The sequence below is a fragment of the Trichoderma aggressivum genome (assembly GCF_033847375.1).
Source record: "Trichoderma aggressivum f. europaeum strain CBS 100526 chromosome Unknown scaffold_011, whole genome shotgun sequence".
In the NCBI taxonomy this organism is placed as follows: domain Eukaryota; kingdom Fungi; phylum Ascomycota; class Sordariomycetes; order Hypocreales; family Hypocreaceae; genus Trichoderma; species Trichoderma aggressivum.
In genome coordinates, this window is record NW_026946377.1 from 648,433 (window position 1) to 662,163 (window position 13,731).

The following is a 13,731-nucleotide window of genomic DNA, read 5'->3' on the forward strand; positions in this document are numbered from 1 at the left end:
AACATCCCATCCTCCCAGACGCATTGCATGCCTCTCCCGGCATGGATCCCTGGCTATGGGGCCATTCCCATCTTGACGTCTGCCCCCAAGCCAGGCACTCGCCTCCCGCCGTGCTGGGCTCCCCATCCATCCCTCGTTCGCCAATCGCACAGTGTGACCATAGCCCTGGTCAATCTATCATGGGTGCGGCTTTCGTCCGATAAACACATATCTGCATTTGTCATGGGTAAGCCGCCAGCGTCCCGCCTCTCAGCGTCGAGGAATGTTTGATTTTGACTTACAGAGGGAAATAGGCCTGCGCGCGATTTGCCAAGTCCTTGGTCAGCCAATTTGCTCTTTAGTAAAGACGCCCGAGGATGGAAATTTTCTCACCCGGTATGAAGGATTGTTGGCCTCATTTCTCGCTTGAGCCACCAAGAGCTGAAAGTCTTCCGCTGGCATACTGCGGTCCCCCAAAATCATGTCAACGTTTGGCTCTTTACGTCTAGTTGACATTGAAGCCTTCACCAAGAGAGAGCAGCGGTGGGGACTCACTTTCGCATCTGTGTGAATGGATACAAGCCCGTCGAATAGAGCAGCTGACTCACGTTGCTGACGTTCAAGGCACCAATTTGCTGGTCGCGGGGATCTGCAGCCAGTCACGTCAAATCCTGCTCTTTTTCTGCCTCTCAGCAGCCTAAGCAGTTTCCATCATTGACATACCGGTTGGCCATGGGCACATGGGAAGTGTCAGAAGGCGCGACTCAATGTCCGTGAAGCCTGCACTCCTCATCCATTCCTTTAGACGCAGAGCCGCTCGTGGGTCCTTTTGAGGATGCATCGCGTCAAGGTATCCGCTTGACCATCTCGAAAGTGCGTGGTCTACTTGGTTCAGCAAGCAAAGCTCATCTGGGGCCTGGTAACGGGCCTACCCACCTGCCGACAGCGTCCCGTTATCCGACTGAGCGTTGAAATATATCTCGACCAGTTGACACCAGCCACCTGGCTGAAGGACGCGGTACATGTCCCGCAGATAGCTTGGCCAACGTGTTGCATGGATTCCGCCTGCCATCATCTGGCTGTGTACGACATCGAAGTAGTTGGATGGAAACGTGAACCTAAGACATTGCAAAGCACTCAGCTGATGATTTCTTCGCTATCGAGGAAGAGGTGGAGGTGGAAATATAAAACGTTACTCACTCTCCATTCAGATCGTCAACCTGAAGTTCCAGATTATCGGGCAGCACTTCAGGAATCATATGCGGGCTGATGTCCAATCCCACGACCTGCTATTCTGTTAGCTCGCCTCTACCATCGATGTGACCGTTCTCTCCAAAGATTATCTACCCATGGCTGGGCAGATGACCTGACGACTGAAGCTATTCAACGCATCTGCAGCATTCTACATAATCAACCATGACAGCCGCATGACGGTTCTCCGCTGGGGCACAGCCTTCGACATTCACGTCATCAACAACACGCCCAAAAACATGCGATGGAAATTCAATCAGCCAAGGAAGATGTTTTGGCCTTTAGTCCGCCTTGATGTGGCAGTCGTTGTTTCCAGCCTTGGCTCGCTGTCCCGCTCACGGAAATGGGTCAAAATAACAGACTTGAGCACGCACCTCTGCATCTGGATAGTGTTCAGCAACATCAATAGCCCAATCTGCTGCTCCAAATCCGCATTCAAGTATTTTCTCAGGCTTGCTGACGGGGGGGAATATCAATCTGTTATCGAACACGGTGCGGAGCATAGAGTGCATTTCTCCCAGTCGCGTCATTTCTTCCTGTTTCACCACCCTGTTAGGGAACGAGGGCCAAGTATGGGTTTGCGTTTTGATACCCAAGAACATACTTCATCGATCGGCGCAAAATATGTCTTGCTGGCTAGAGCATGCTGCTGGAAGACTCGACCGTGGTGGTTGACCGTCTCTGCATAAGTCTCGTCAAGAGGAACGGTGCCATCCCTACCAAGAGGTGTTAGCGGCCGTTGTCGACCGTTGAATCCTGCTGCTTTGGGCCATCTCGTACTCTGCGTCCATTTTCTGTCCACGGATTGTTCCTTTCCTATTCCTGGGGGGAGGTTTTTTTTTTTTTTTAATATTTTTCTTTTGTTCGACGAAAAGCCAGCCCGATATGGAGATACGATCCGCGCTTGCTGTTGGTGACAATGGATTGATTGGTATTCGACCGTCTTTTGTATGGTGCTATATGTTGGATCGACTGATACAATCGCCATGGCCTGGTCTTCGATGAGACGCTGTTCAGGCTTAAGGAGTCATGTGGTACCCGAAAGCGTGGCCCCAGTCCGGGCGTTGGAAGAGCCCCTCTTGCACCGGGAAGGCTCCTACAGTGTCGTAGTCGGACTAAAAGAGGCATTAGGCATATTGGTATCGTGACCAAACAGACCATTTGGAGAGAGAGGGAGCAAGACGTGTCTCTTCTCCTTGACCGGAAACAGTGGAGCAGCGTATATTGCATCTGCCTGCATCTGCCTGCATTAACCAGCTGAAGCCTCTTTGCGTCTCTCTCTCTCTCTCTCTCTCAGAGCAGCTGCCGATCCTTCCTGCGTGAGCAGCACACGAGAGCGCTCACCAACAGTTTGTGCTACCTCATTCCTAGAGGCCTAGGTCTGTCAGGGGTACAATGCAGAAGCGTCAAGGTTAAGCTAGCGTACCTGCAAATGACGTACGGGGAGGCTGGCTGAGAATGTCTAGGACTCTGGGGCTGCATATAACATCACGGCCTAAGTGGGAGTTGCGACATTTCCACAGGATCTTGGTTGCTGGTGCCAGCGCAACGGGACAACTGCCTCGCTGCCCAAGCCTGCTGCAGTACCGAACCGCCGTGGGCAAGCATATCGGAGTCTAGATGCTCTCGACGAGGCGTGGCAAGGCAGAAATCTGACCCTCGCATGCTGAGAATAGGCGAGACCTCAAGGAGCGTCGTTCCGTTCCAATTACACCACCAGGGAATTACCAAATCTGTACCTGAAACCCAGAAGCCTCTTACCGCTTATGCTGGAAAGCTGGGAGGACGTGCGCACCTTGTTGGCGGAGCGGGAGGCGTCGGGGTAGCGGTACGGAGTACAGCTGCTACTAACAATGCTATCATACTCGTACAGGTAACAACTAGCAACAAGAGTTGTGGTACTAGTACATCTCGGGGCGCATGGCTGCGTCTATCTTGAGCCCATGCCTTCCAAAGAGCCGTGGAACAACCATGACTTGAAAGAAGGCGTCTTACCCATCTGTCCACAATTCATGGATGCTCGACAGGCCGTGGATCATGGATCATGGATCAAGGACCATCATCGACGCTATCCCAAATCCTGGTAGATGCGAATGCCACTCCATCGCCTCGATAAAAATTACGGAGTACAAAGTACATTGTGCTACTACATACAGCTGGCTCCCTACCTAGGAATACTGCAAGATTGTGGCTACCAATGCCGGTAGCTCAACGTGGTAAGAGCTATTCCATCCCTTGGGCAGCGATCAAACAAACCATCCAATTCTTTTTCTTCTTTTTTTTTTCCCTCCCTCGGCTATACGAAACGTTCCAGATTCTGTTCCACGGTACCGCGGGCTTTCCTCATCAAGCGTTAACATGTTGACACCAAAATGACAACCAAAATGACTTGCTATTACTGCTACTCAAGTTTCGTTATTAGCATGGATGCTTATAACGCCTAGAGGGGAGGATCTAATTTTTTTTTTAATCCGAGTCGTTCGTCTGTTTTTAATAGTGATTGGTTGGGCGAAACACATCAACTCAGCGGCTGGTGTGGTGTGTACTACTAGTACTCGTTGCTCCGATCCGAGCCGGAGAGGAAACCACTTGTCTCTCTCATACTCTTTTTATTGGTGTGTGTTGAAAGTTCCAAGCGCTCCGTACGGAGTTCTCCCGCTTGGTAAAACCGACAGCTTGGTGAGAGAGCAGGGGGAGGCAGGGTGGCACATGCCCACCTACTTGTCTACTTGGCCATATGCATGTGCTAGCAGCGCTTGTACCGGAGAATCAGTCACCAAAAACAAAAAAAGACACGACGGGCTCCCGGAAAGGGGGCTTGACTTTTTATGGTGCCTGGTCCACAAAATGACGGCCATGACAATTGCTTGCTGATGGGCCAAGCCGAAGTGTGACAGCGAGTTCGCCTGAATAGTCACCACGCGCATATGTAACTGCGGGCAAGCCTTTGTCGAGCGTTGCAATGACAGCGGCTCCCCTCAACCGGCAGCTTCTCACCGCTCATGACACGCCAACCTTAGTCTTGCTGAACCTCCCAGAGGCCACTGCCACGTTGGCACCGTCCTTTGGGCTCCCAGGCTCGGGATCTTGATCCAGCGAGGCCATCTGGAGCGACCGCAGATCTCGTTGGTAAGAGTTGGGCCAGACGAGAAGCAAGGAAGGGGTGGAGTTTGCCAGATAAGCAAGCCTCTGATTTTTTTTTTTGCTTGCTTTTTGGCATCTGAACAGTTGTCATTCGCTAGCGATTGGCGACTGACCACGATGTCCCACACGTTGACGAGCCACATGGAGCTTCGGGTGCAGAGCCGCGGCTTATTGGCTTACCCTCTGCGAACACAACCGCTGCTTTGCTCCGGAAAGGATGCAAAAGGCAAAAGGGATGCGCGGCCATCCCATGTAGAGGGGAAATTGTCGGCTGTGCACACGTCCAGGCCCGTGGAGCACGACTGCCCAGAGCGGCATTAACACGACATATCCTGGAAATCCTGAATCAGCACTGGGCAGCAGTCGCAGCATACTGTGCAGTATGCCTATGAGCTCAGCAGGCATGAGGGGCTCAACAATGGCCGGGGCTGCCTGGCCCCCTTGTCACGACAGGCTGATGGGACAGCGACAGCCAGACGCCACATGTGTCGTACAAAATACGGGCTGCGTAGTCGACTAGTGAGTGTTGAGGGAAGCCGATCTTTTAGCCAAAAGGAAGAAGAAAAAAGGGAGACCGTGATGAATACGGCCGGTCTTTGTGTACGAGTATTAGCTGTGAACCCACTCCGTCTCAGCTTAGCCTTTTTGCCGTGCCCATGTTTTGTTCGAGCTCGTCCTAGACCCGGAATGCCCGCAGACGTTACGTATGATGGGCATGAGAGCTGGTTTACATACGATACTCCTCCATGGGACTGCAGTACAGGGAGGCATGTCAAACAAGCGCTGCACGGACCGACAACGAGCGGATTTGACCAAGTTATCGCGACCATGCGCACATGATTCTAAGGATACCGCCCTTGAATATGTACAAGCGGATCCATAACACGAGGCCGTGATGAGGAAATCTACTATTCGTCAGCTATTGTCTGGCGTCGTATAATTTGACATGATGGATTTACGCCACTTATCAAACGTTGTAGCTGGGCTATCAACACCTTGGCTCGAAACAGAAGAAGACGTTGCTTGTCATCTACGCGTGCTAGTTTGCCACTGCGAAATTGGTCAAGCAACACCTATATCCTGCAATATAGGCAGTGATCGGCTCAACACCCTCTTTGTTCGCCTTGTTTCATCCTGACCAGCTGTTGTTCCGCGCGCAAGAAGCCCTCCGCAGCGGCCCCCGCCTTGTCAACCGAACAACGGTGCTTGACAGCAATTGTGCAACAAGAGGAGGGGAAAATACCTAGAGGGCAATGCTAGCTCTTCAAAGAAAGTAATAGGGCATGATTCATGTCCCCTGAACGCTGCGGACCGCTTCTGACATTAGCTTTGGTTGCGAATGTATGGAGCCGTGGGCGGAACTGTGGCAGGGGTGTCCCTGTCCTAGCCCCTTTTTGCCGACCCGAGTTGTCGGGACGTTGAACCAGAATGTCGGGATCGTCTTCTTCTCCTGCCTTTCTCTTCGCTTTACGGAAGCGGTGAATCCAAAAGCTGGGCAACTATTGGCACCAGCATTCGTTGTTTGATTCTGTACTACGATTGGGCACTCGCAATTCACCAAGATTTATGAACTACGAGTGCTCTTGGACGTGCCAAAAGTTCTGGGAGCCCTGCGCCTAATGCGGCCGCTGAAGCCTGCGAAATGGAGTTTCATAAGCACACGGAGACGACGCCGGGGCCGACCTCCGTGCCTGGATCTGACGGCCGGATTCGGTTCTTCCATTACCTACGAGTAGCAATTTAACCGGAGTCAAAAACGGCACTATTATGCCTCATTGATTACACTATACTCTGGAATTGTTTGACACAATTTCTGATGCGCCGAGCTCATAACACTACATACCGCGCTCATGACTCCCACTGCTCCGCCACCCGCGGTCATATCCTTACCTGTTCCCGTTGATTATCTGGTGCCCGTACCTGGACGTATTCGGCGACCAAACCACGCTGATGGGCTTTCCCCCTTTGGCCAATCGTGGCCGATGAACTATGGGGGTAGTATGGGCTTTGGCAGGAGCGGTGTTCCCCGTCGTGTTTACTTCTGACAACCCATGTCAACCCATTTTCTGAAGTTGCCTGCAGGCAACTAAACTAAGCATTATGACATCGGTGCGGGAAAAGGCATACGTGTTCTGCAGGCACTTGCGGAATTTCGGAAATCTCTCATGGCCACAGACGGCATCATCAAGCGTACAAGTGATCCCCGGGAATGGTAATTGGCAATCGAAATTGAGAACCTGGATACCTGGACGGTGGCGATTTGATACGCTCTCGTTTTGACCATTACAAAGCATACATTGACCCCCCGTGGTTCCAGGAATAAATACAAATGACCAAGTATCGTGCTGATGGTGCGGGATGCTACCCTTGTCTGATCTGATATCCACTTTCTGCTCTCACTTCCGATATTCAGGTACGAAACACGAGAGAACAAACGCGGCCGCAATTCTCTGGCGAGGGCCTCGTGTTTCACACCGTCCCGCAGCAATGGCTACTGCGCGCGCGTAATGAAACAACGTGCCCATATAGCAGCCGCCAAAAAAAGCATTCGAATTCACCAAACTCACCTTGGCAAAGTGTTACAACACCGGAAAGAATGCCGACACAGCGCATCTAAAACATCCCAAAGCAGTTGTTATTGCGGACTCCTGGTACAAAGTACAATTACGAAAGAGATATACGCCGGGAGAAAAAGCGCCGCCCCCCCAATTACCCGTCAGCACCAGACATGCATTTTGTACAAATTCCAAATTCCAGCCCCCAAACACCCCTTGGTGATGTAATAAGAAAGCCTGTGCAACAAAACATGGATCATCGCTTTTAGTGCTGACCAAGCACGTTTAACACCATGTGAAGACGGGGTTCCTGCTTTTCACAGCTTCGAGACGCTCCACAATGACCTTTCGTTGATGACCCATCTGTCCTTCCGCGGCGGCGTAGCCGAGATCCCCCTCCAAGTCGTCATCATCAGCCCCGTAAGAGATGTCCCCATAGAGCTGCTGAGCTATACTATTGCTGTGCTGCCGCGTTGCAGGGGTGGCATACGAGTATCGCCGCTGATGCTTTTTGTTCTGGCTCTGGTTCTGATGGCGCTCGGGCTCGTATATGTTGAGAGCGCGGGACGGACCTTGGAAACCTCTACCGGGCTGCGACTGGGATTCCATCGTTGGTCTGGTAGCTACGGGAGCTCCAGACGACTCATCAGGGCCCATGAAGGGATCGTCAGGAGGACTCGCCGTGTCGAACCTACCAGACCGCGGCATTTCAGCCGGTGCCGAGGCAAGGCCAAGAAGATCGTCAACAGGAACGCGGCTGGTCGGGGCAGAGCCAGTAATATCAGCTTCGTCCAGCGACTGTCGCTGGGTGGTGCTGCGGCGCATCTCCGAAGAAGTCATCCTCATGGGCACAGCGACGGGCACATCGACGTAATCATCCCAGACACAGACTTTTGCCCGGCGAGTCAACTCCAGGGGGCCATGATCAGGAGTCTTGAGCGCCTCCACCACATTCCAGGCTTGGCCCTTCATGACGGCAATCTGTTTGGCAAACATGCGCTCCTTGAAGTCTTCGTCCATTTGAAACACCTTTTTGAGAGCCATTTGCGTCTCGCTCCACCATGCTGTTGATGTGAGCAGCGGCAGGAAGTGGTCTCGCGTTTTTTGCGAGAATGGTCGGCCGATGAGGTCGACCGGAAGGAATAACCAGCCAAAGGGGAAACTAAAATTTCACGATCCGTTAGACACGACGCTTGATTTACGAAGCACTCTGTACAGATGGATTATCTGCACTTGGGAAACGACTCACCTTCGCCAGGCATCTGGATGCTTCCATGGCCATGAGAGCGAGTTGTCAATGGCGCCGATTGACATGTTTGGCTCGGTTTTTCTGCGGGGAGAAGACGCCTTCATCGGCTTCTGGCGCTTGTAGGGATACGATGCTCGAGTAGGTTGAGGTGGCATCTCCGAGGCGTCTATTGGTCTAACATTTGCCTCTTCTTCGTCTTCCTCCGTAACGGGTTCCATGTTGATTTGGATAGGATCCGACGCCAGCGATACCGTATTCGTCTCCCAGTCCACTTTGACCATCCAGTTGTCGAGGCCACGATCGGTATTCCTCATGATATAGTCTAGAATAACGAGCTTCTCCAGCTCTTCACGGAAAGACTGCTTCAACTTTTCTGTCCATACGAATTTGTTGGGACCTGGGGATGCGTCTTCTCGACCATCGCCAGGCTGGCCCTCTTCCTCATCACTGGAGGCTGCATCATCGGCGGATGCAGAAGCAGAAGGCCGACAGTTGTCGGCCCAGCGCTTTTTCTTTTGCCGATTGGCCTCGTTTGAGCGAAATCCCGCCCAGTACTGATCCGGCCAAGGATTCTCTCGTAGAAAGACGTTGGCGTCTTTAAACCCCTTGAGGAAGACCTGGAAACTGCCGGGTTTAGCAGGAAGAGGCTTCTTCTTTTTCTGAAAACTTCGCCGATCCCAAAAGGGATAGTGGAAAGACTTGGATGACAGCCAAACCACATCAGTGTATGGAACCAAATGCGTCCGTAATTGGTGATCGAGCACATAGGCTGCCGCCTCGCTAACATAGGACAGATTGGGGATAAGGCTGCCGGATTAAAAGGGGTATTGTCAGCATTTGAAGCAGTATACCGTGTTTCCATGGCGAATTGAACTTACCAGGCTCGCCCAAAGAAGCAAGGAAATAGATTGCGATGGATCCATTTGTTCCATTTGGGGTTTCCTGCCGCATATGGCTCTTCGTCCTTGGGCTTGAACACGCCGACAATCTTTCCATCCGGATTGCGAGCAAAGTAGCTGCCAGAGCTTCCTTGCGAGATCATACTGGGATGAACTTCCTGTCGAATTGCCTGCCGCACACTTTCGATGACAGCATCGAACTGTGCCTTGGTCATGCTAGTGACCTGCGGCTCGGCGAGAGCCTCGGCAGATATCGGTCGTACGCCCTCCGGTGGCTGGAAGACGGAGTGATGAATCTCCAGCCGCTCTTCCTCCCCTAAGCTATGTCTACCCTTGCGCTTGAACTTGGCCGCAATTTCTTCGGCCCATCGTTCAAGTCGGGCGTTGATGGCCTTGATGTCCACGCCGCCATTGCTCCCCAGACGGCGACGAAACTTGGGCCTCGAGGGACCAAGCTTCGGGCTGGTAACGTTGGAGCGGTGGCGAGGCTGAGATAAAGGAGCATATCGTGGTGCGGACAAGGGTTGGAGAGATGCGGTCGATTCGGCAAGGAGGTCGGTGTCGGAATCGTCGCTGAGATCTGCCTGTGCTAGGCGTTCGTAACCCGTCGTCCCAGAGCGGTATCCACGCATGGTAAAGCAGCAGCTGATACCTCAAGGAACCGTCTCCTTTGTTTTTTTGTCTCGATGAAATTAAAATGATACGTAGAATAAAGTGTGGCTCGTCGCTCGGTGTGTGCCTTTCTGGAAGCGGTCGTTTCGTCTGTGGCGGTGACAGCGGGATGCTCAGCCTTGCTCCTGGTGATGTAGGCACGGGGCTAGAGCCGTACTGATGTTTCACAAGTTCTTGGTACAAGGGTGGCACAGGAAAAAGAGGAGCAGGCGAGACAAGAGGCAGAAAGAGGACGAATGACGACGATGCAAGCGCTCCAAGTTGGCTGGAGAAGGGAGAAGGGAGAAGGGAGAAGGGAGAGGCGAGAAGCGAGAAGCGAGAAAACGGAGAGACAGTGATGGATCGGTCCAGTAGAAGGAGTGCAGGAGAAGCGAAAGAAGGACGAGAGATTACGAGTATTGCATCACTCAAGCGAAGGAATTCCGCACAGATGGAGGGGCAATCAGCCGCGTTGGAGAGAGAGAGAGAGAGAGAGAGAGGCTGAGGCTGAGGCGGTGCAACAGCAGCGGCGTGTTTGTGCCGTCTGATGCGATGCGGTGCGGTGCGGTGCGGTGCTGGGGGATGTTGATGTGAGGGCGTGATGATGATGGTGCAGCTCAGTGCAGTTTCAGTGCAGTTTCAGTGTACAGCGTCTGTTACGCACTCGCGGCAACAGGCACATGTCATTGCGGCTGACCCGGTTCCGGTTCCTTCCCTGGTTCGTGGATGGCGCGTCGTGTGGAAGCTGCCAGTTTGGCGCCTTTCCCAGCAGGCACTAGAGCTGTTTCTGATGACATAAGCCAGGTCGGATGCGTCATGGAAGCCTCAATGTAAGGGGTCCAACTTTGATTGTTAGTTTCCATGGAAGCCCCTTTACGGACTACTCGTACTCTTTCGCTGGTACCGTCTGGGCTTCAAAAGTCTTGCATTGCATTTTTGTGGTGTCAGTCAGCGTCAGCACTTTGAAGCTGCATCGTCGATTGGGCGCCGTCCAGCAATCGCGTGCATGTGTGTGTGTGCGTACTTGGAGCGTCCCTGTCGGGCAGCCGTGATGCTATCGGGAGGTGTCCACCATCATCTAGACTCTCTAGCTTTGACGGGGGCTTCTTCCTGGGGTTCCGGCTCAAGACCTGCCTTAGCCCGCAGTAGCGTTGACAAGACGACCGCCGGCACGGAGCACTAGCAACGACAATCGCACGGAGCGGCATCAAAGCTGAAACCTCAAGTACTTCAGCCGCGTCTGCAGTGCGCTGTCATGTGGACGCATATGACTGGTACGATGCCCGGGCAAGAGCTGCAGCAGTCACATCGAATGTCTCGGCTGGAGGGCCTGGTTGCGGCCTGACCTGTCAGTTCGACCTTCGACGTTGGACCCTCTCATCCTGCCAGCTCTCAGTTGCTCCCGCATCCAATAGGCCGCCAAGGGGGCACTGTTGAGCTGGCCTGGCTATGCGGGTGATGTTGGGCAGTGCTCACTCGCCCTTGCATCAAGCTGTGGAGGAAGCGGATAGCCACCACCTAGGTAGTTAGCTCTCGGATTCGTCGAGTTCATGCTCTACTTGGAAGAAAGGGACGGCTTTGCCGCCGACCGGTACGACGGTCCAGATGCTGCCAAGTAAGACATATGGCTGTTTTTGTTCTTTCTAAAGCCGCCTGTACATGATGAAAGGGGAAAAAAAGGAGCTGTGGCCGTGAATGACATGAAAGGTGTACAAGAAGAAGAAGAAGAAGAAAGAAGAAGATGGTAAGAAATGAAGAGAGTGTCTCCATCGAGGGAGCCCCATGGTGGTATGACAATCTAGCTCGTTCCTCTGCGTTCTAACCAACGATCCAGGGTAAAATTCAAACACATCTGATACTCATCTCTGTTGGTGACATGTGTGTGAAGTTGTTATTACATCGGACCTGCTCCGTCGGCCAGACGGCAGCAGGCCCCTTTCCATCTCTCCCTTACCGTTGCTCATTGTATAGTAGCTGGGTGTGCCACTGTCTCCAAAACCCCCTCGGCTCGCTGGATAGACTCGCTCGTCTTTGAAACCCCGTCTATGCTTCGATGGTTGCATAGTTCCAACTGCTCTACATCCAATGGATTTGGACTGGACATTTTCTCGCCAATCCAAGAATCCTCTGTCATGGGTGGTAGCCCTAGGCTGGAGCCTATGACGCGCGGAAATATGTGTGCCAGAATCAGCCGTATCGAAGGAATGCATGTGCAAATTATGCTTATGTTGACTTCGAGAGTCGACCACCAGGCGATGCTCCAGTGGTCCCAGGTTGGGTTCGCCGAGTTGGCAAAGTGGGACAACGACTGGAATCGGAGGATGGAAACGATTGTCGCTCTGATGATGCAAAGTTAGTATATGGCTTATCATAACCAAGATGAGATAGAGGGGGGGAAGATTGGTCGCACATCACTCCCGTCATAAACATAATAGCAGCACTTAGCTTCCGTCTCCAATGAGTGTCGAGCTTGTATAGCTGGACTAGAGGAATGACTGTAAGCCAAAGATCCGTTGCAACATTGACGGCTGCGTTTGCCCATCCAAATGAATTCATGTTGATGCAGTGCCCGTGCGAAGAGTTGCTAAACTGCTCCCAGGTAAAGCTCAATGGTACGCATTGCACGAGGCTTCCAATAACGAAGCTGAGACCAGATGCGATATTGAATATGATCGTACCCCAAACTACTTTACGGAAGGCAGCCCCTGGAAACAGGTCAAGATAGAAGAGCGATAGACTGATCTTCACAATGGTCATAATGACCACGTAGAAAATTTCCATGGCTAGGAGCCACCGAGCGAAGGAGGCAACGTCACCTGGAGCCAATGTCCAGATATCCTTCCCCAGCCCGTGGCTACTCAATCCCAAGATGTTGAACGCGATGCAAGGAATGCCGATAAATCCTGCTGCTAGCAAGGTCCAATCATCGGGTCCAAAACCTTGCCTAATGCTGAAGAGATACTTGGATATGAAGCGGATTCCCGCTATCAGAAGCGTTATGGAGCCGAGAGCAACATTCATCGTCTTGAACCGACCAGATCGGTCCCGTACTGGGGCACCACACGCCGTTTGTGTGAGATTCATGGTAACTTTTCATCCAGTGTTAGCCTTCATTGAACCTTGGACGAGCGTTGAAAGGAAGCTTCGTACTTAGGCTCTCAGAGAAGTTGCATGATTCCTTAAAGCAGGAGAAGCTTTGAGACTGTTTAGCCAAGCTCTTGCATATACAGGCTAAATCAAGCTCCGAACAGGCGGCAGTAAAGCAATCCAGCTTTCAGGCGGTTGTCGCCAGGTTAGCCTTTGCGACATTGACGGCGATCGGATCTGGATGACAAGCATTAGTGTTACTTACAGAGCACAGCGGCAGATGAACCGAATCGTTGTTTGGAACGACTCGAGAGCTCAGCAAATTGGCGCCATGCTGCTGGCTTGAGCCGACAGGTAGAATTGTGGCCGCGGATACAGCAACGGCTGTCGCTATAATAGCGAGGGATGATCTTGGAAGCATATTGTGGCTGCTGAAATTAATGACGTGAATGAATGAAATGCCATCGAGATCTCAAGTAACACGAAACGAAGAAGGATACCGCCATGTTCATAATAAGAACCCCGGCTTGATAGAGCTCCCTGGGAGAGCAGCCATCTCGATCGCCATCCGATGGGTGCTAATTCCTCCCTTGCTTACCGGCTGCCGCTTTGAGTGGAGCACTGACGCTCTACTGGGCTGCAGGGCAAGACTTGGGAGCAAGGGGAAAGGGAAACCAGAGACTCCGTACCATTTTTTTGACTTTCCAATGACTTTTAGAGCTTTGGGCATTGTGATAGTACAGTGTAAAACATGACATGGAAGGTGGTGGGGAGAGTGGGCTATCCATCTGTGAGGTCGGCGAATATGGAGTACTTTGGAGGGAAAAGCTGTGCTGCTCTTGGGGGGGGGGGGGGGGGGGGGGGGGGGGGGGGGGGGGGGGGGGGGGGGGGGGGGGGGGGGGGGGGGGGGGGGGGG

At 52.6% G+C, this 13,731-nt stretch overlaps 3 protein-coding genes across 3 annotated transcripts; all 3 read right to left on the bottom strand.

Annotated features, from left to right (window-relative positions):
* Nucleotides 1–321: 321 nt before the first annotated feature.
* On the bottom strand, nucleotides 322–2,391 carry Triagg1_3821 (uncharacterized protein; the record flags this gene model as incomplete). Its single annotated transcript, XM_062898156.1, has 9 exons — nucleotides 322–484; nucleotides 535–628; nucleotides 703–861; nucleotides 916–1,097; nucleotides 1,180–1,265; nucleotides 1,605–1,766; nucleotides 1,835–1,946; nucleotides 2,269–2,345; nucleotides 2,389–2,391. 9 exons carry the CDS (start codon nucleotides 2,389–2,391, stop codon nucleotides 322–324), a joined length of 1,038 nt encoding a protein of 345 aa, XP_062757324.1.
* A 4,823-nt stretch (nucleotides 2,392–7,214) lies between these two features.
* Triagg1_3822 (uncharacterized protein) lies at nucleotides 7,215–9,709 on the bottom strand (the record flags this gene model as incomplete). The annotated part of the gene is made up of 3 exons (XM_062898157.1): nucleotides 7,215–8,091; nucleotides 8,179–8,985; nucleotides 9,057–9,709. The coding sequence occupies 3 exons, from the start codon at nucleotides 9,707–9,709 to the stop codon at nucleotides 7,215–7,217; spliced, it is 2,337 nt and encodes a 778-aa protein (XP_062757325.1).
* Nucleotides 9,710–11,951: 2,242 nt separating this feature from the next.
* On the bottom strand, nucleotides 11,952–12,749 carry Triagg1_3823 (uncharacterized protein; the record flags this gene model as incomplete). Its single annotated transcript, XM_062898158.1, has 1 exon — nucleotides 11,952–12,749. One exon carries the CDS (start codon nucleotides 12,747–12,749, stop codon nucleotides 11,952–11,954), a length of 798 nt encoding a protein of 265 aa, XP_062757326.1.
* Between the last annotated feature and the right edge of the window lie 982 nt (nucleotides 12,750–13,731).